The 20,211-nt window shown below is 34.3% G+C and overlaps 1 protein-coding gene across 6 annotated transcripts in view; it reads right to left on the bottom strand.

The window, feature by feature from the left end:
- The window catches only part of LOC109106583 (acid-sensing ion channel 1C), a 70,979-nt gene that overhangs the window by 12,439 nt on the left and 38,329 nt on the right, over nt 1-20,211 (bottom strand). For 3 of the 6 annotated variants that reach the window (XM_042714640.1, XM_042714636.1, XM_042714635.1), the window contains exons 1-2: nt 4,785-5,979; nt 262-412 (exon numbers count right to left, since the gene is read on the bottom strand). In XM_042714640.1, the coding sequence (XP_042570574.1) occupies nt 262-412; nt 4,785-5,432 (799 nt within the window). In that variant the 5' untranslated portion in view covers nt 5,433-5,979. Of the gene's footprint in view, nt 1-261; nt 413-4,784; nt 5,980-20,211 lie in introns of those variants that run through there. The other 3 variants (XM_042714638.1, XM_042714639.1, XM_042714637.1) reach the window with 2 other exon arrangements.

A 20,211-nucleotide genomic window follows, 5' to 3' on the forward strand; every position in this document is an offset into this window, starting at 1 on the left:
AATAATTCAACCAAGAAACCTGCACTGTTTTTTTATCTTATTTAAAATGTGACAGCATTTCAAGCCTGGAGTGATGCTTATTGTCATAAGGTTCCATTTAAAACATCATGTTTGGATATTATGTAACTTTCTGTCTGAAACTTCTGAATTGATGAAATTGTTGAAGAAACACATTAGTAATAAGAATGAAATGGTGGCTCTTCATCAGTAAATAAATGATGAGAAACACATCACTGCTGTCTTTTTTAATGTATTGATTACCTGTGTCACCCCAAACTGGTAAGTACTCATCCTGTTGAATGTCCAGCATGATCTCCAACCCATTTCCTGTTCCGCCTTTCAAAGTCGTCAACAAGGGGTTCCCATCCAGACCAGAGTTGAATGTGTAACATTTCCCATATCTTGTGTAAATCTGTGGGTGGACAAACCATAAAAATATATAATAAATGTTTTTGTTTTGCATGTGTTTTTAATTTGAAGAATGTTTAGTTGTATAATTTATGATATTATATTTTTATAGTAATATCCAATGGTATTTATATGGTAATCCTATATACTGTATACTACTTTTCAAAAGTTTGGGGTTGGATTTTTATTTTTTATTTTTATTTTTGATAGAAATTAATACTTTTAACGCCTTTATATTGTTATAAAGGATTTCTATTTCAAATGAAACCTGAAAAAATTTTAACAAAATTATGAACTGTTTTCAACATAATATAATAATAATATATTATGAACAAATCAACATATTAGAATGATTTCTGAATTTCTGAAGGATTGTGTGACTCTGAAGACTGGAGTAATGATGCTAAAAATACAGGAATAAATTACATTTTAATATATTTCAAATATAAAACAGCCATTTGAAATTGTACTTTATATTTTACAATATTACAGTTTCTACTGTATTTCTGTACAAATAAATGCATCTTCCTGATCCCTAATCAACTGAGATGATACGCTGGTCGCAATTCCTCACATATTCAAAGCTAGAAAAAATGTCGACACGCGGTTGATGTCGACACACTTTCACTGTAAGGAAATCCAATTAACTGACAGCAATTTAAAGAATAGGCTTCATCCCTTTTGTAGATAATAGCTGCCTAAATCTAATGGTCCTGACAGTGTTTTGACAGTGATGTAGCGAGAGACACTGGCAACAGTGTTGAGTTCAGTCATGGTTTCCTGACCCTGCTGTGACACTAATGAGTGAGAGATCTTCAGGCTCTAGGGCTTCAGCAAGGACTGTCTCCCGCTCACTGCTCAGGAAACAAGCTCAACCGCCCCAGCACACAAAATACTCCAACAAAAAGGTACAGCTACATTCTGCCTGCTTCATTCCTGTGAGTTCTGAGGCGTTTCAGCCGGAGAATGATGAATAAAAGCAGAATAATGAAGGGCAAACAGAGCAGCTGAATATAAAAGAAAACATCTGACGTTACTGAAAGATGATGTGATTCATTTGCTCAGTGTTAAACAGGTTCTCTAATCCCAGCTAAATGTACACAGATTACAAGTAAACCGTTTTCATTCAAAAGAACGGACTAATAATCACATACAAACACAAACTATTCAGAACACCTTAGCAATTGCCTAGCAACACCCAAGAGAACACATTCTAAAAATGACACCCTTACAAACACTTAACTACTCAGAACACCTTAGCACTTGCCTAGCAACACCCTAGCAACGAAAATAAACATGTTATAATACTCAGAATATCTTAGCAACCGCATGGCAATACCCTGACAACCTCACAGAACACTGTAGCAAATGCATATAAACACACTAAACTACACAGAATACCTTAGCAACACCCTAGCAACCACAAACAAACATGCTATATGTAGAGGAAATGTTATTTTTGTCTAAAATATTGATATTATCATTAGTATTATTTGCTTCACTGTACTAAAGAGTGTTCTTTAGACTGTCTCTGAGTGCTTTAGTATAATTGATTTTATGATGAGTGATAACAGGAAATCTATTTGATGTGTGTGTGTGTGTGTGTGTGTGTGTGTGTGTGTGTGTGTGTGTGTGTGTGTGTGTGTGTGTGTGTGTGTGTGTGTGTGTGTGTGTGCAAGACAAGTGTGAGATGGAAGTGTTATTTTAGTTTCTTAGATGTCCTGGCTACTTAGAAAATGATTTGCATTCAATTCTTAGAAACTCATCTGGAGGACATAGTTGGACACCTTAAAAGGACATATATGTTGAATATGCATTATGATTGGATGAGATCAAAGCATCTGCATTTGAAGAAGGTATAAATGTTGAGTTTGGGTGTTTCCTCTTTATTGCACTCTGCAGTCAATAATTTTATTCTTACAAGAAAATAAATATTCAAAAGACTTTCGTCTCATACCTTTATTGAAATTGAAAACCGCCACATTACTATAACACTTAGAATATCTTAGCAACAGCGTAGCAACACCCCGGCAACCTCACAGTGCACCCAAGCAACTGCATACAAATGTTCTAAAAATTACTTAGAAATCCTTAGTAACTGCCTAGCAACACCTTGACGACCTCACATAACACCCTAGCAAACACATACAAACACACTATACCAGTCAGAAAACCTTAGCAACACCCTAGCAACCACAAACAAACAGAATACAACTCAAAACAATTTAACAGCTGCATAGCAATGTCCTGACTACCACACACAAATGTGTTATACTACTCAGAACCCTTTTAGAAACAACATAGCAACACTCTGACAACCTTGCAGAACACCCTAGCAAATGCATACAAACCCATTAAAATACTTGGAATACCTTAGCAACTTTAAAGCAACACCCTAGCAACCACAAACAAACATGCTGATACTACTCAGAAACTCTTAGCAACTGCATAGCAACACCCTGACAACCTTGCAGAACACCCTAGCAAATGCATACAAACCCACTAAAATACTCAGAATACCTTAGCAACTTCAAAGCAACACCCTAGCAACCATATTTTTGAAAATGTTATTCAGTGCCACTAGTGGTGCAGATATTGAACACTTGACCTTTAAAAAGGACTCATATAAGCAAATGAATTCGTCTGACACAATCTCACTGCAATCGCTGTTGCATTCTTATCAAGCATCTGACGAGTGATGTGAGGTTGAGACTGATTATCTCAAAATCTCAATTTACATGAAAGTGCTTCAAGCTTAAATGAACCGTTGTTGTCAGCACGTTGCTGCTTCACAGGGAATTTGTGTTTGCCATGTCGAGTTCACGGTTTACCAAAACACACCAAACGAACACATTGTTTCTGAACAATACTGGAAGCCTCTCTCTCTTCCTTGTTTCCCAAGTAATTAACTTCATTCATTCTGAAGGGAAGCTCGCGCTGCACCAGGCGAGAACTCATTTAGACTGATGAATCAGAGCTTTGTGCATATGTAATAAGCAAGTGAGATTGGATTCGTGGAAAGCAGTCATGTTGATTTCATATCAGATTTTAGCTATGCATACAATTCCATATGCTTAAACACTGGAAGGGATTTGGGGATTATAAGAGGTAGATTGGTGTTCCATCTGATAATGGAGAAAAAGAGGATCGAGATATTGAGCAAAGGAGTTTAGCTGGAGGCAGGTTTTAAACACATCTGTGCAAAGCACCCACAGCTTTTTAATAATTCATGTGTCTTCTACCAGAAATTTGTCAGAGTGCAGTTTCTGTGCCAGTAGATGTTACTGAGGTTTTTAGCCTCAAAATCTGCCATACGTCTCTACAAAAGAAAAGAGAACATAAAAAATATTTTAAAAAATGTTGATTCTGATGACAAATGCAGCCTTCAATTTTACAAATAAATGATTGGAAGTGAACATTTTACTTATAAAAACATACAGGTGAATCTGAGTAAAACCTTTCATGAACATGAGCAGCTCATATTTCACCCCCAAATCAAAATTTATTCTCATTATTATAATTCAAAACAAAAAAAAACATTCTTGTTATAATGCAAAAAAAAAAAAAAAAAAAAAAAAAAAAAAACAAACATAAAACTATATTATAAAAATACATGATACATATTACATAAATACTATATATATTTTAATTCGAAATACAAAAATGTTATATTACTTTATTCCTATGATTTGATATATATATTATATTTATTTACGTATATTTATACAAAACAGTAATGTTAATTATACTGCATTTAATTTATGCTTATATTTACTTATTTAATTATTTTTAATTATAACAGTGAGACTCTTCTACCATTGAGAGAAATAGGAATTACATGGAATTGAAGAGAGAAGTTCACAATTTTTTTTTAAACCCAGTATTGGTTAATGCAAAATATAAATAAATATAAGACAAATAAAATGATAAGAAATATTGTAAAATTTAAATTACATTCAAATATTTATTTTATACATATTTGAATTTAAATATTTATTTTTTCCTCTTTGATTTTGAGGTGAAACAGACATGTTTTTGTAAGATGTAGCCATCCACACACACACATACACATAAAACACGTTAATGCAGTGGAAATGGTTTTTGCGATCTCTTCTAACAGACTCTGAGCTGATAAAATCAGAATCACTCTCATTTCTAATCCAATTTAACACCTTGCCCAGTGCTTTTCTCAGGCATTCTTAGAAACAAAACAAAACCCCCTCAGCTAGATTTATTCAGGTAGTCTAATTAATTGCTTTAAGAGCTTTGATTAACTACAACTTTGACTTGCTTTACTGGCTTATCCTGAGCAACGCATGCTTAATCCAAATGTGGCATCTGAACTGTTGATCAAGGTGAAAGTGCTGTTTACATACAGGGGTGAAGTTCTTGTGAGTGCAGTTTTCACCCCGGAACCTGCAGTCCAGCAGCATGTCTTCTAATTGGTGGCCCAGCCTGTCAATCATCTCTGTGGTGCTGAACTGGTAGTCAGGAGGTGGGCTGTAGTTGGAGAAGTCCAGAAGATGCAGCATCCTCTCGCGGTGTCGACTGTGTTTGAGCATGGAAACGCTCTGTCGGTTGACCGTGTGGTTCAAGTGCATGATGTCCATCCAGTAGCCGCTGTGGTAGAGGTCAGCTTTGGTGAGGCTGGATACGCGGAGGAGGTTCTGGTTGCAGAAAGTAATGGCTGGAAACGTCATGTTGTGAGACCAAACCAAATAGATCTTGGTCACGGCCGGGTAGGAAAGAAGATACAGGATTCGATTCCTCGACCATGTGAAGAGGAGCCCCAAGCAGACAAAAATAGCCAGGAGCCAAAACAAGCGTTGGGTTTTAGATTTGTATGGCGAGAATGCGTGCTTTAGCCCGTGGACTTTTGTTCTAAGAACAAATGCGGTCGTTACGTCCTTAACGGTGTGGGTTAAAGTCATTTGGAGTCTTTGCTGGCTGCTGCGTCTCTTGGCATCATCCATCAGAGAGTCTTTGTTTATTGCCTCCTGATTGGACGCAGACAAATCCTCCATAGTGTTGTTATACTCTGAACACAGGCTGCAAAGTTTCAAAATGCATCATGCATTTGGTCTCGATGTAGAAACATGATCCTGAGACTGATGATCACATTAATCAAATTAGATCCATTCATTAAGCTTTAATATTCGGCACCATTGCTTGTCCATGCAAAGAAAAACTAAAAAAAGGCACACAAAAAAAAGAGAGATTTGTACATTACCAAGCTGTGCTCCAACAAAGCTCATTAAGATAAATACAGCTAATTTCAGTCTCACTCACAGCCTAGTTTCTCCAGGATCCTCAGGTTAATTTGTCTTGCAGAGAAGTTGCTTGAAGCAATCAGATTGAGTTTTCTCTCTCAACCTTCACCTCTTCTCTCTTCTTTGCCTTCATTTTTTGGACAGAACAACTATGTGAGGCTGGCTGCAGATTCTTGTTGCTTTCCCCTTTGTGTGAGAGCACCCAGCCCCTCCCGCTCAGCTCAAATTATTCTGTCGATGGATTTGCAGCAGGCATATAGATCCATTTGTCCCTGCTTCTTGCATTCCTCAATCGGGAAACCCAGAAGCTTACATGTTTTTTTGTATTAAAGTAAAAAAATGACCAACTAAGAGCGCACAAGAGATTCCTGGAGGGTTTGTCATTTATCAGACCTGATTTTTGGTCTCCGTTGATTCTTTGGGGGTCTTTCACAGTTGTTTATTTTATATTAATATCAACAGTCTTCTCATGGGACATATATCGGTTTTATTAGTATAATGTTTATGTGCTCTAATGGATTCAATCAACTCAAATGAGGTCAGATGAACTGCTGTTTACTGGTTATGAATGACGCAAAACTGATACAGTGGACATGCAGCTGATCATTCTTTTTACAAAATCCTGTGCTGCTGACACCTGTAGGACTCTTTAAACTGTTTTTATACTTATGTATTACTTATGTATTAAAGTCTGTATTTACAGTAGGGTACAATCAAATATCTGATTGTTTTTTTTTCTTAATTTAAATGCTGAAACTGATGTCAATCTTTTCACTCAAAATACTGTATGATTAGAATAAAAATTGTAATAAAAAAATGCATAATGTAAGAACTGACAAGTGGTCTTAGACATTATGTACAATCCATCATGTTTTCAGGATGATGCATTTAATTAAACATACCAGGCAAGTATTTTCATATATTCTCATCTGGAAAAACCCAGTTAAATCTATGTTTATGCTTTCACTTTATTATTTTTTTGCTCCATAACTTCCTTGCCTTCCTGAAAGAAAATGACCTATAAAAAAATTAATTTCAGGCATCAGTGGCATTATCAGCTTCAGCTGAATGTGACTGACGCCATCAATATAATATTTATCTGATCAAGAATTGCATTAGGTATGTCTTTAAAAACAACGCAAGGGCGTTCTGGAACATAAAATCACCTCTCTCTAAATATTTATCACTGAAAATCACAGTTTGAAGATTGCAGTCTGCCCTCGTTTGCCTGCCAATATGTCTGAGCAGTCCCAGAACATCCAATCCAGTTTATCAAGCTCTTTTTATCAGCCACTGGACTTTCTGTGCATCTGCACAAACAGGATTTCTGCAGGTTTTATGAAGGTAAATCTTATACTTTTTAAAGATGTTTAAGTAAAGATGATTTAAGGAATAGATTGGAGGTTTTCTAAATGTAAATGTCTATGGAGGACAAAACAAGTTGTATTAGCAACACTTTAAAGTTTGAAAACAAAACTTGTTGCTTTTTAATTCATTTTACAAAAAAGAGCTGTTGCACTTTAGCTTAAGGACCAACAAGACAAAAATGCTGAGGAAGATATTAATTTTAATCAATTCAAACAACATGTAATGCCACAACATTATCAATTCAGGACAGCCTGCTCTGAAGTAAGACCTTTTTCAGGCTTTCATTTATGGAAGGGTGAATTAAGGGTTTTTAAGACCCGCAGAAACCCTGATAAAGAGCTGCCCACATAGAAAGAGACAAAACATCTGACCTACATTTAATGCAACTAACTACAGTTTGTTTGGCATTTATTTGCCATTTAGAGGCTGCCACAATAATAAACTGGGGTGAAAAACTAAAATAATGGCATCGAAAAAAAAAAAAAAAACTTCACAAAACACCTGTAGACATCATGTCCATTCAAAAGTAATAAATACAGATTATTTCATAGGCAGAACTTGAAACAACTTGGCAAATGTACCGTCTTGTGTATATATACTGTAGTCTGCTTGCCACAAACATAAGTGTCTTTCAAAGATCTGACCCCACAACCTTCGCCATGATTTTATTCATCCTAAAAAGAACTAATTTACTTCAACAGAAATGAAACTGGTTCATTTCATGAGCTCATTAGAGCTGAAAAGAGATTAAATTAATCTTCTAATCAATAAAATTTGCAGCTGCTTAGTAGCTGTATATCTCAAAGTCATCATCATTATTCCATAATATTACAGCTGTGCTCCATAATATTCCATTCTTGTGTTTATTAACCAGACTTCTCAGGATTGAAGAGCTATCTGTATTTCTTGCTCAAGTAACATGTTTCAGTGCACGCTGATATAAATATAGATGAGAGCTGGGTCTCTCAGCGGCAGCTAATTTTTTCCCAGTTACACTAGAGCCACAGTCAATATTTCTCTGTCTTGGATCATTAAACCTCATGGATTAATTTGTCTTTCACAGGCAAAACTTCAAGAAATTCAAAAATCATCTAGTTTTTTGCTGCACTGTATACATTCGCATAAACTAAGATTGTCAACTTATTCCTCTGAGCTCAGTTTCTAAAATAATATTCAACTTGCGCTTTGGTCATTTAATTTTTATCATCTAAAGAGTGCAAAATGAGTTCATTCCATTCCTGAAATCATTCCATTTTTCTCCAGAAGTTGTAATAAATTAAAGCTGTTGCAAATATTCTCCACATGATTTTCTATATCTGCAGATTTAGAAAGGTATCCCATTCGAAATTTATACATATTTAGGCACATTTGATCATGCTTTCTGCTAACACTAAAACTAGTACCTCAGCTATGATTAAAACATTGATTAATTTCTCATATTTGCCCACCCATTTTCCAATATTTCCCCCCAAAATCAGCATAGAAAAAGCAGAAAACATCATCAGATTGCATCTGGGCCTAATCATGCTGTAAATCTTCCAGCATGCTAAACTCTGAATTTAAAACAAGCTTCCTGGAACGGTCCAAAAAAATCATTGGCCTTAGATGACAGCCTTTAAATCTGGAGCATTTTGCTGAATAAAAAATGACAAACGTGCTGGAAGAGAGATGTAGCAATGTCTCTGGTGGCTGTGGGAAATCCAGTTATGGTCCAAAGGCAGAGCAAACGAACGTTAAATAAAAAGTCACCATTATCTGTGGGCAGAGCTGGGTAGTAACGGATTACATGTAATCTGGATTACGTAATCAGATTCCAAAACTCAAGTACTTGTAATTAGAGTAAACTACTTTTTAAAATACTCGTAATCAGACTACAGTTACTTTTTTATGGATTACATGATTACATTTAATTTACACAATGGTAAAAAGTTGTTCACAATTCACTGATTCTCCTAAATTTCCTTTTTTTTTAATGTTTATATTTTTTCCTATTAAACCTGCCACATATATACGTTTGTGATTCTTTTTCCGGCGGAGAGGGGGAGGGATGTCAGAATCGCGCTCAAAAGAAATCAGTAACAAGATAATGGAAAATGGAGGGGAGACACAGCCTTTAATATGTTCTTTAATATATTTTTTTTGTAATGTTGATTTTTCTTTATTGTTACTACCTTATGCACTTTATCACGTCAAGTGTTTTGAGATTAAATATTTAACTTAGATACTTTATATATATATATATATATATATAGTATATATATATAAATATATATATAATATATGATATATATATATATATATATATATTATATATATTAGCAATGTTTCTTGTTGTGTAGTTTCATGTTCTTTAATATTCATTTTTGTAATATTGTTTGTCTTTTCCTCATTGTTACTATGCACTTAAAATGTTTGAGATGGATAGAAATTCCATTGCTGTGTGAATTTAGTCTTTTTCAAGAAAAATTAGCTATGGTGTAGCTATTATATCTTGTAGCTATTTTTTTATGTTTTTCATTGATAATTCTATACACTTCTAGTGTTTTATTAGAGATTAAAATTTGACCTCGGGCAGTATTATTTGCTGTGAATTTTCATGTGTTTTCAATATTGCTTTTTGTAATGTAGCGGTTTTCTAAATTTACTTAATTATAAGTAAATTCCTTTAAAATCATTAGATGTGATTTTGTTTTATTCAGTGTTACTAGCTAATAACCAGCAAGGTACATTAGTGTTAGTGTTTTTTAACTATTAACTACAATTTGGAGCCCTTGTTGGTGAATTAAAAATATTTTTTGTGGAATATATATATATAATGACATATATTTTTTTTTTTTTTTTTGTATATGTCAAAAAAGTACAAGATTAGACTAATTCAATATATATGATATCAAATAAAGGTTAGCACAAATGTAATCTAAATGTAATCCAAAAGTAATCAGATTACGTTACCAAAAATGGTAATCTAAGAGATTATATTACTGACTACAAATTTTGTCATGTAATCTGTAATCAGTAACTGATTACAATTCATAAGTAATCTACCCAGCTCTGTCTGTGGGTTTTTGGTCCACTGCATCTTAAGGAAATACATGTGTGGATGAATTACTTGAGAAAAATGCCAATAATTTTTGGCCATGAGTGTACTAGGATGATTCCCTCTATGACAGCTCAGGGCTAAGCGCCTTGTTTAATGGTACAATGATGATAGTTCACGAATTACTCCAAATGGGGCTTAAAAGCCAGATCTTTAACCACTAAACTACACCAGCAGTCAGATAAAATAACTCCTCCTTAGTGAGAGTAATTGAAAGGGATATGAAGATGGCTGAGCCATCAGACTGGGACGGTTTCTACCTGTCCCGCTGTCAACTGTTGAAGTGGATCAGTGAGTGACAAATAATTGTTTTACATAGTCTTGGATCACTTTCGTTTTGATTTTGATAAATCAATGCTCTAATGCCTAGTGCAAAATTCACATGCTTACAATCTGTAAATATGTCCAATTTACAGCCGTTAGGTATAAACCTCAGCACTCCAATCTTGAATTATCAAGGAGTATCAGGGAATAAAACCCACATGACCAACCTTTACAGAACATCTGTGAATTACAATCTTCATCTGCTTTCAAATTAGTACCTTTCCTCAGGGAACATCCTTTTAATGTCCCGAAGGACGTCTGCTGGTTCTGTAATGCATAATTCCATTAAAGCGGCACTGTGAACTCTATATGAGGTTTCGTTCAAAAAATACATGTGCTTAAGCGCTAATTTGGAAACAGAATTTTAATGAGCTCGAGTGGAGCAATAAACACTACGGCTGTGTCTCTAGAGCAAATGGCTATTTTTGTGTATGCAGCTGTGAGTATGAAATTTTAAAAAGGGAAAACTAATACAGATCGAGCTCCTCTTAAGATAAATGTAATTTTTTTCTGGTTCAATACTGAATTACTGAATGGTTTTTGTGATTAAAAATGAAAGATGATTAAAAAATTATTTGGAAAGGCAAGTCAAGAGATATTTTACCCCAAAGGGGGTGATAGAGAAATAGTGTATGATGATATGAAATAATGATATTGGGGGAAAAAAACACATGCAAAACATTTAGATAAGATGTATCATTTAATCACTTGTGTATATAAAATATGCAGCAGAAAAAAAAAATCAAAAGGGCCTTTAGTGATATTTTCTATGAGACTAATGCCGTCCAGATAACGTCTAGAAGTCCTGAAATTAAATCCTTTCCTTTTTTTATAGGTCCATGCTCCATATTTCAAGACTTTCATTGAATTCATCATAGCAGTTTTATTGAGAGCATCAACCCAGTGCACGTGTGAGATATATGAGTGGTTTGATGAGAGTAGCATTCACATTTCAACAGGCGGCTGGTCTGCCGTACCGCTGCACATCACTAAATCATGTCAAGTATCTGCGGTGGGGTGTGCTGAAATTTTAAAATCAGATCTCCAGTTGTGTGTGAGCTTTACAGGGTGGCTGCGCTCAGACTAGTGAAGAGTGTATCAGAATAAGCCCGAGCGAGTGGAAATGGACAAGGACGACCCATCCTCTTGTGAAGATGCTTCTATTTAAGCTGGAAATAAGACGTCCTGAAACTGCTCTGCAGGGATTGCAGCTGATTTATTTCCATTTACTATGAGCAGAAGCGTAAAAAACATTTTGTGGCAACTATTGATTTCCGCTGCTTTGCTGTTCGTTCCCCACAGAGGGATTTATCTGCAACTTTATACAGATAGGAAGAAGCTTTTATGTTGTTCACATTTTATTTTACAACTCATGTATTATACAGCATCTAGCCCTTAAATCAGACTCATGTAGGATTGTTGGTTTTAGATGGCCACTGGTCAAACTGGTCTGTTTCGAAGGTTTTTGAGTACTGCACTTTTCAGATGAGAATCAGATAAAAACCAGCTTAAACTAGCAAACAACCTTAGGCCAAATGCTGCATGATTAATCAATTCCTTCACAATCCTCATCTCTATACTCATATTTCACGAATAAACCTTTAGTTGTGGAACATCATGCACATCCTTTACAAGTTTGGTAAACTTACTGAAAACAGCTCAGGCATTTTGCATTTCCCTCCCTTGCCAATATAAATTAGTTTTTAAAATGCCCTTTTTTAGAGACTTTTTGGAGGCCTATTCGAAAGAATAACAGGCTGGTTTCTACCCTAAAATACTTCATTTTATATATTTTACATGCATGTATGAATGGTTATGTATGTATAGTTATACATTAATTATATATATATATATAATTAAAAAAATAATTTATACAAACATATATGTATATCGATGTATACACACACACATTTTTTTTTATTAATTCATTCAGATTACATTATTTATAAATATTTGTGTGTGTACTGGTATTCACTAGGTTATGAGGACCAAATGTTCTCACAAGTATAGTAATAACAGTCAATTTTGAACTTGTGGGGACATTTTTTAGGTTCCCATGAGGAAACAAGCTTATAAATCATACTGAATAAAGTGTTTTGAAAATCTAAAAATTGTGTGTAATGGGTAGGTTTATGGTAAGGGGATCGAAAATACAGTTTTTATAGTATAAAAAAAAAACATTAAACCTACAGTATGGAATGTCCCCATAAAACATGGAAAAAAGTGTGAAGGTGTGTGTGTGTGTGTGTGTGTACATAGCCTACATCAATTAATTAATAAAAAAAGCCTGTTATTTAGTTACATGTTCAAAGAATATTGAACTTTTTCACAGTTACTGAAAAAAGTTAAATTCAATAATCTTGAACAAAACTGATAAAAAAAAATCAAAAACAATTCTTTTATCTTAAACAACGTCAGGCAAACATCACTGATGAAAAAAAAGCCTGTTAAATAAATCTAAAAAATCCTCACATCTTCAAAGTCAACCAAAAACATATTTAGCCTCAAATCCAGAAACAGGCCCAGACTGGGGCTGAACAAATATTCTTTGTGCAGTTCATGTAGTCCATCTAAAATACAACACAATCATCAATCATCTGTGGAAAACATTCAATCTCTTTGGTAACAGCGCCATCTTGTGCCCACAGTCCTCACACACACAGCACTTTAAGACTAGATAAAGCTAACTTGTTTGGTCATGTGTGGTGATTAATGATGTTAATAATTGATTTATTGATTTATGTTTGAATCTTTAAAATACACACAAATTGCTTTACTTTTTAATTTCAAAAAAACCCACAAATCCTAACCAAACAGGTGTGTTCCCTAGCTACTATACTGCAATATATTAAAACATTAGTTACAAACAGTGATCAAAGTAGATTTGCATTTAAAGTTGTTAAAGGGAGACCCACGGCACTCCATCCAAATGACTGAGCGAGTCAGAAGCCAGCAGAGATATCACCTGAGTTGCACCTCGTCCTGGCTGCTTCTGTATTCCCTAAACGCAGAGTCTGCCGGGAGACGAGTGTGTCTGTATCAGTAAATAACAGATGCTGTTTTCTTCAAACCCAGGGCCTTGTTCTGCGACTCCTGAATGAGAAAGCAGCACTGAGCACAGCCTGAACAGACCTGTTCTGTCACTCACAGTGCGTGAACAACCTGCCTCAGGTTTAATACGCACACTAACTCAAGATTTGGAGTTAGTCAAGAAAGGCTGGACTCTCTTCAAGGATCAGTTCACCCAAAAATGAAAACACTGTCATGTTGTTCCTAAACCTGTAGGAATATTTCTGCCAAGAAACACAAAATGAGATATTCTGAATCTGAATAATCTACTGGCCTTTTTTTTCTTCAATGCAATGTAGCTTAAAAGCTCAAGAAAGATGCAAAAGCATATAATAAATGTGGTGCATATGAGTCTATGTGCTATATTTAAAATCTTTCGAAGCTGTATGATTTACGCAAGGAACAGACTGAAATTTTAGTTCAATAAAATCTTGTCAACCTCCTTGATATATAATGAAATAAAAATAAATATAAAATAAAATAAAATAATCAGAGGTGTATTCTATGAATATATCATTATAAATAAATGTTTAAAGCAGATTTGTAACATCACACAAACACCTTTATTATTATTTCTAGAATTATTATTATTAATTCTTAAATTTGAAATTATTTAAAGTTGCTATACTGGCATATTTTCTGAGGAATAAAAATATACAAAAAATAAAAAACAAGTGGATTATAATTTTGTAATAAATTAATTATGCATAATAAAAAAAACAACATGTACTGAAGAACTGTGCACAATAAGACTAGGAACATGCATTAAAAAATAAATGGATTTTTAAGGGGAAAAAAAAAAAAAAATATATATATATAATATATATATATATATATATATATATATATATATATATATATATATATATATATATATATATATATATATATATAAACACATTTAGAGTAAACACACTTCACACAAAATTAGCAAGAAATCTCATTAGTCTTGTGAGAACAATGTTTCAGTTCCGCGGCTGTACTTTCAACAGTGTGCATTTTAACATGAACCTCTATTGACTTCCACTGTAAGTGCATCACTGTAAACATGATTATGATTTGCGTCAAAATTATTTCTGTGGTTCACAAATGTGAACAATAAATTTTGTATTGTAACCGAACGTTTCCTTTAATGTGCCGTTTTGGCAAGCTGTGAGTTCAGCATATCATTACATGACTCTCTGTGCCAGAACAAAACACAACATCATGACATATTCAAGAGGCCCATATAAAATTATTGCTGGACAAAGAGCTATTGATCAAATTAGGCATGTGTCCATTGAATCAGACAGACCACAGCTGGGCCTCACCGTATTCATTTCACATAGCGACACACATGCTGATATGATCTCATCTGAAATGACCATCAGCAGAAGATTACATCCACAGCCGGCTAGCATCTCCATCCCAGGCTGCATCAGACGCAAATGAAACATCATTAGGTGAGAACATATTGGCCAAATGTTCAACCCCGGAGTATTAATCACAATCTAAATTAATTATAGATACTTTAAAAGAGATTTGAAATGTTTGCTCATGCATTTGAGCAACCACTCATGAGATTTTCATGAGAAAGTTCAGGAAGTAAAGATTTTAATCAGCTCTACAAAAGGGCACGTATTATTTGGGGAAATCTCAGTTTACACTGAAGTTGTAATGAAATCTATGAGTGATGATGGAGGTGAACTGACAAAAGCTCTGCAAATAGAAAAGTAATACGAGACACAAGGTCACACTGCTGGAAACTGATGGAAAGGCCATGAGGCCTCATTGTTATTCAGAAACAAAACAAACAAACAAAAAAAAAAATAGAAAAAGGCAAGTCTGTGCCCTCTAATATGATGCAAACCTTCAGAAAGATCTTCTCAAATGTTTTTGGATTTTTTACAGGGTTTGTGACACCAGCTGTCTGATCGATGGATTTATTTCCTGAGGCATTTCCTGTTTATTTTTCTCTTCCCTATAACAATTCGATGCTATTTTAGGTTCACAATGAAAGGAATCCATCATAATGATCCTGTGATTTATAACGCAACTTCCGAAATATGGCATTAATAAAATAAGCACTCTCTGACAATTTAACATATGGGTAATAAACTGTCAGTGGCAAACCCTGAAATTAGGATGATCAATCAAGAAGTCCATACTGGAAGCGTTTGACATTGATCCGCAACTCCATTTTACCTTTTATTTTTAAATGATAATTTAGGCAGCATTTAACTGCATCAGATTAAGTGATTCCGTTAATTCTGGAATTTGCGATATTGGCACATTTTATGAAGAGCAACAAAAACAATAAATAAAATAAAATAAATGTACATTGTATAAATAAATAATCAATGTATAATCAAACAATTATAAAATATTATATTTATATAAATATACAAATAAATAAAATATAAATAATTAATAGGCATAATCTAATAATAAATATATACATATATAAAACTACTAAAACTTGTCTTATGTAATGTACGTTTATTTTTATGTATTTATATATTTTAGATAACACATTTTATTTCATTGATTTATTTATTCAAAATAAAATAAAATAAAATAAAATAAAATAAAATAAAATAAAATAAAATAAAATAAAATAAACACATGCATTGTATAAAATATTTAATAATCCCCACCCCCCCCCACCCAAAGACCCCAAACCCCTCTGTGTAATATGTAATATCTGTAATATCTCTAACATTTCAAATAATAAACTTCAAGTAAAGGTACATTTGTAAGTCGCTTTGGATAAAAGCGTCTGCTAAATGATTAAATGTAAAATGTAAATGTAAATTATTTCAGTTCAGAAGAAACACATTTTGGGTCTAATAAGGGTGGCTTCCCTGATGCATTTTGGGTTTCAAGAAAGAATTAAAAAGAATTTGTCAACTGACAGCCATTTAAAAGTATAATTCAGTCCAGCAAAAGACCTTAGTCTGGGAAATTAGATGCTTTTGGTTTGCTGTTTCTGTTTAGAACGATTCAGACTCCCGGCTGGCAGAAACAAGCTCATTAGTGTGGGCAGCTGTTGGCTGTGTGACTAAGATGGAAAGGAAAGGGGCTCAGTACATGCTGCTTCTGTTCGCTCCATCTCTTCCTACAGTGCCAAATCAATGCCACATCCATACATTTCATCCCCAAATCACTCCATCCCAGCCCCATCTCATTTCGGCTCACCCTATGCTACTCAACCAGAACCGCAAAGACATCTTTACACCCATCTCATGCCATAATACTCCATCTAGTACCCATCATCCTCCTTTCATTTCCAGAGCCTCTGCTACAGCCTATCATCATGAGATCTGTTCAGACATGCCTTCATTTGAAAACAAGCTCATGCCAGACCAAATGCTACACCATTTCCATCTGCTTTTGCATCTGCAATTTTTCTTTCATTCCAAAACGTAAATATCAAATATTATATATATATATATATATGTATATATATATATATATATATATATATATATATATATATATATATATATATATAGTGAGTATTTTCCAACTGTTTTTTTTTTCTGACATGTTGGTGTTACAGTATATCTTTCACTTGGATGTTATAAAACTGATTACATTTCACATGCTAACTATGCTCTCAAAATAGATATGAACTTATAGAAGCACATATTGTACAATACAACAATAAAGTGATTAAAAATATGTATAAAAATGGCACAGTACAGGACAAAATTACTTTGTTAATGAAATTTGTGGTTTTATTAATTCTGCAGGTGCTTTTATTCAAAGCATTTTATGATGACGGATTGGACTTGGCTTACTTAACATCCTACATTTATTTTACACTGAACATTAATCAATATAAAACATAATGGCTCTGGTACAGTGAAGTATTAATATATACCATCGTGCTGAATATTACTATATTGATAAACAATGATTTTTAGATGGTACTTCTAATAATGCTATGGATTTCCTATAGTACATGAGCAAACAAATAAAAGGTACAGTCATGCTACATGTTCACATCACCCTGGTAGCATGTCCAAACATCATTTAATAACACAGTACTTTTTGTTTGTGCTGCGAGATGAGTCTAGCGCCTGAAGAGACCATAGCATCTAATGCTATAATGAAGCAAAGCATGCTATCCCATTATTAGGCAGCTAGTGTGATGTGGCTGTAAAAACAGCTTATGTGTCATATGCACTGCACAGTCACACTGTTTTCCTTGCAAAATTACCCTGGAGTGACCAGAACGTAAGCCATAATACTCTTTCCACTGTTGCCTTGGGTACGCTAAGTTGGCAGGAATCTAATATTTTGAGCCGCTCTTAACTGACTTGCTCATTTACGCATTACACAACTAAAGAGTCCTGCTGGGCATGAAAGTTCCCTCTGAAGTAAAAGGCACTAACAGAGGCATTCACACCAACGCGTACTGCAGTGACGAATCCTGTTTTAATCTACTACTGCTGGCCGAGCTAATGTAGGAATGCTAAGCTGTTTAGCTAACTATAGCGCTTGTGTCTTTTGTTGCTGATTTTAGCCTAAATACCAATTATTTCCAACACACACCAAGACAATTATCCAATTTTTTTTGTTAGCATGGCCTACAAAGCCTAGTATAGACCTCCTTATGGTAAAACCATGTTATTCTTAGAAGTACCGAATTAATACACAGTCACTGTAGTTTTCATAATAAAATAGTATAAGAATATGCTTTAAAATTAAGTAAAAAAAAATTTTTTTTGACGTTTTAAATAAAGGTTATTGGAGTATGTTTTAAAATAAAATGCTATTTAATTTGAGCCAACTTTAGTTCACATGTGCTTTTGTTGCTGTTTTAAGCTTAAATGTGTCCCTGGAGCACAAAACCAGTGTTAAGTCACTGGGGTATATTTGTAGCAATAGTCAAAAATACATTGTATGGGTCAAAATTAGATTTTAGATTAGATTTTTTTTTTATGCGAAAAATCATTAGGATATTAAGTAAAGATCATGTTCCATTAAGATATTTTGTAAATTTCCTACAGTAAATTTATCAAAACTTACATTTTTGACTAGTAATAAGCATTGCTAAGAACTTCATTTGGACAACTTTAAAGGCGATATTCAAATAGTTGTATCTCGACCAAATATTGTCCTATCCTAACAAACCATACATCAATGCAAAGATTATTTATTCAGGTTTCAGATGATGTATAAATCTCAATTTTGAAAAATTGATACTTAAGACTGGTTTTGTGGTCCAGGGTCACAAATTATTTCAATTATTTCCAAAACACTAAACAAAATAAAAAATAAATGACATGAGACCAAGACCAATATGCCATGTTTTTGACAATCACCATGGTAAAACCATGTTGCAACCAAGTTGCAACGTAAATATGATCATGTTCTTACACAATGAACATGAAATTTTAAGTGGTTTATACAACTAATTCCAATTTTCCCGATTCTAATTAATTATGTGAGCGCTGCCATGAAAACATTGAAGCAACATTCTTGCAAACAACGTTGATTAGGCCGCACCATATACTGATCACTGAAAGACAATCCTGTGGTGGGAAACTGCACACTTCACTGCTAGATGAAAGACATTATGTAGACACGTCAACTGCCAACAAAACAATTAGTGTCGAGTCTGGACAGCAGACTGAGAGACAATTTCATCATGACACACGGCTGACTTGGACGATCAATGGTTGTGCTTGTGTCTCTGTAAACTAATGGACAGCAGCCACTTTACACAAGGCATCAAATACAAAGATTTCTAAAATGATCTGGTGCAGAAACTCTGGAGTAAATGACTTTTTGGATTGTTTTACACAAACCTTATCAACTCATCGACTGCTTTATCGATTGCTTTTGTTGCATTTCATTTTAGTTCTTCGGGTAATGAAATGTTAGAACATGTATTGTTTGTGCGATGAAAAGTTTGTTTTTGATGGACTTGGTTGTATTAATGCAGCAATTAAAAGTCATTTCATGAGCTGGAACAACTCAACAGCATTAGCAGCTAACTGATGGATATATTTCTTGCTAATGATCTCTGCCAGACTATCAGACCACCGTGCCCAAGGCTTGGGAAACATATGCACTCGATGAAGGCATTCATACATATTTAATCAAATCCCTCTAAACTTAGAGCTGACTGAACAGCTTGAATTACCGATATTCAGCTGAAATCGAAAGTCGAGCGAAAGCAAGGATGTGACAAATCCATCATATCCACACACCCAAAAGCAGAAGCTTTGGTTCTTGACGTCTGTGTCATCCTGAACCCTGGTGTTTATAAAAGCAGACCTTCTTCTGACAGCCCAGCAGCGGCTCAGTGGCTTCTGCGATGATGGATAAGATGAAGTTTCGGATATGACGCAGACACTTGATCAGTGCAAAAGGACAGATTCTTTTTAAAGCAACAGACCCTGTGCGCGGCTCCACTTTCATTACTCAAATCAATGGGCCATATCATTGAAATGCAATCCTTTTTCTTCAGGCTTTGACAGCCATTTGCTGGCAGACTAAGACGTTTTCTAGCACAAGTTCCTTCAACAGAGAAGAAACGTAAAGGTCACATGCACACACTTTCTAATTGCAAAGAAGGTTCATATTTTTGGCGATATTTAAAGAAAGTGGAAGGCAGTATTTCAGAAGTAGCATTAAAATCGATCGAAATTGAGTTTGTCTCTCATTTCAGTTAAACATCAA

Source organism: Cyprinus carpio, chromosome A24, assembly GCF_018340385.1.
Source record: "Cyprinus carpio isolate SPL01 chromosome A24, ASM1834038v1, whole genome shotgun sequence".
NCBI classification, from domain to species: domain Eukaryota; kingdom Metazoa; phylum Chordata; class Actinopteri; order Cypriniformes; family Cyprinidae; genus Cyprinus; species Cyprinus carpio.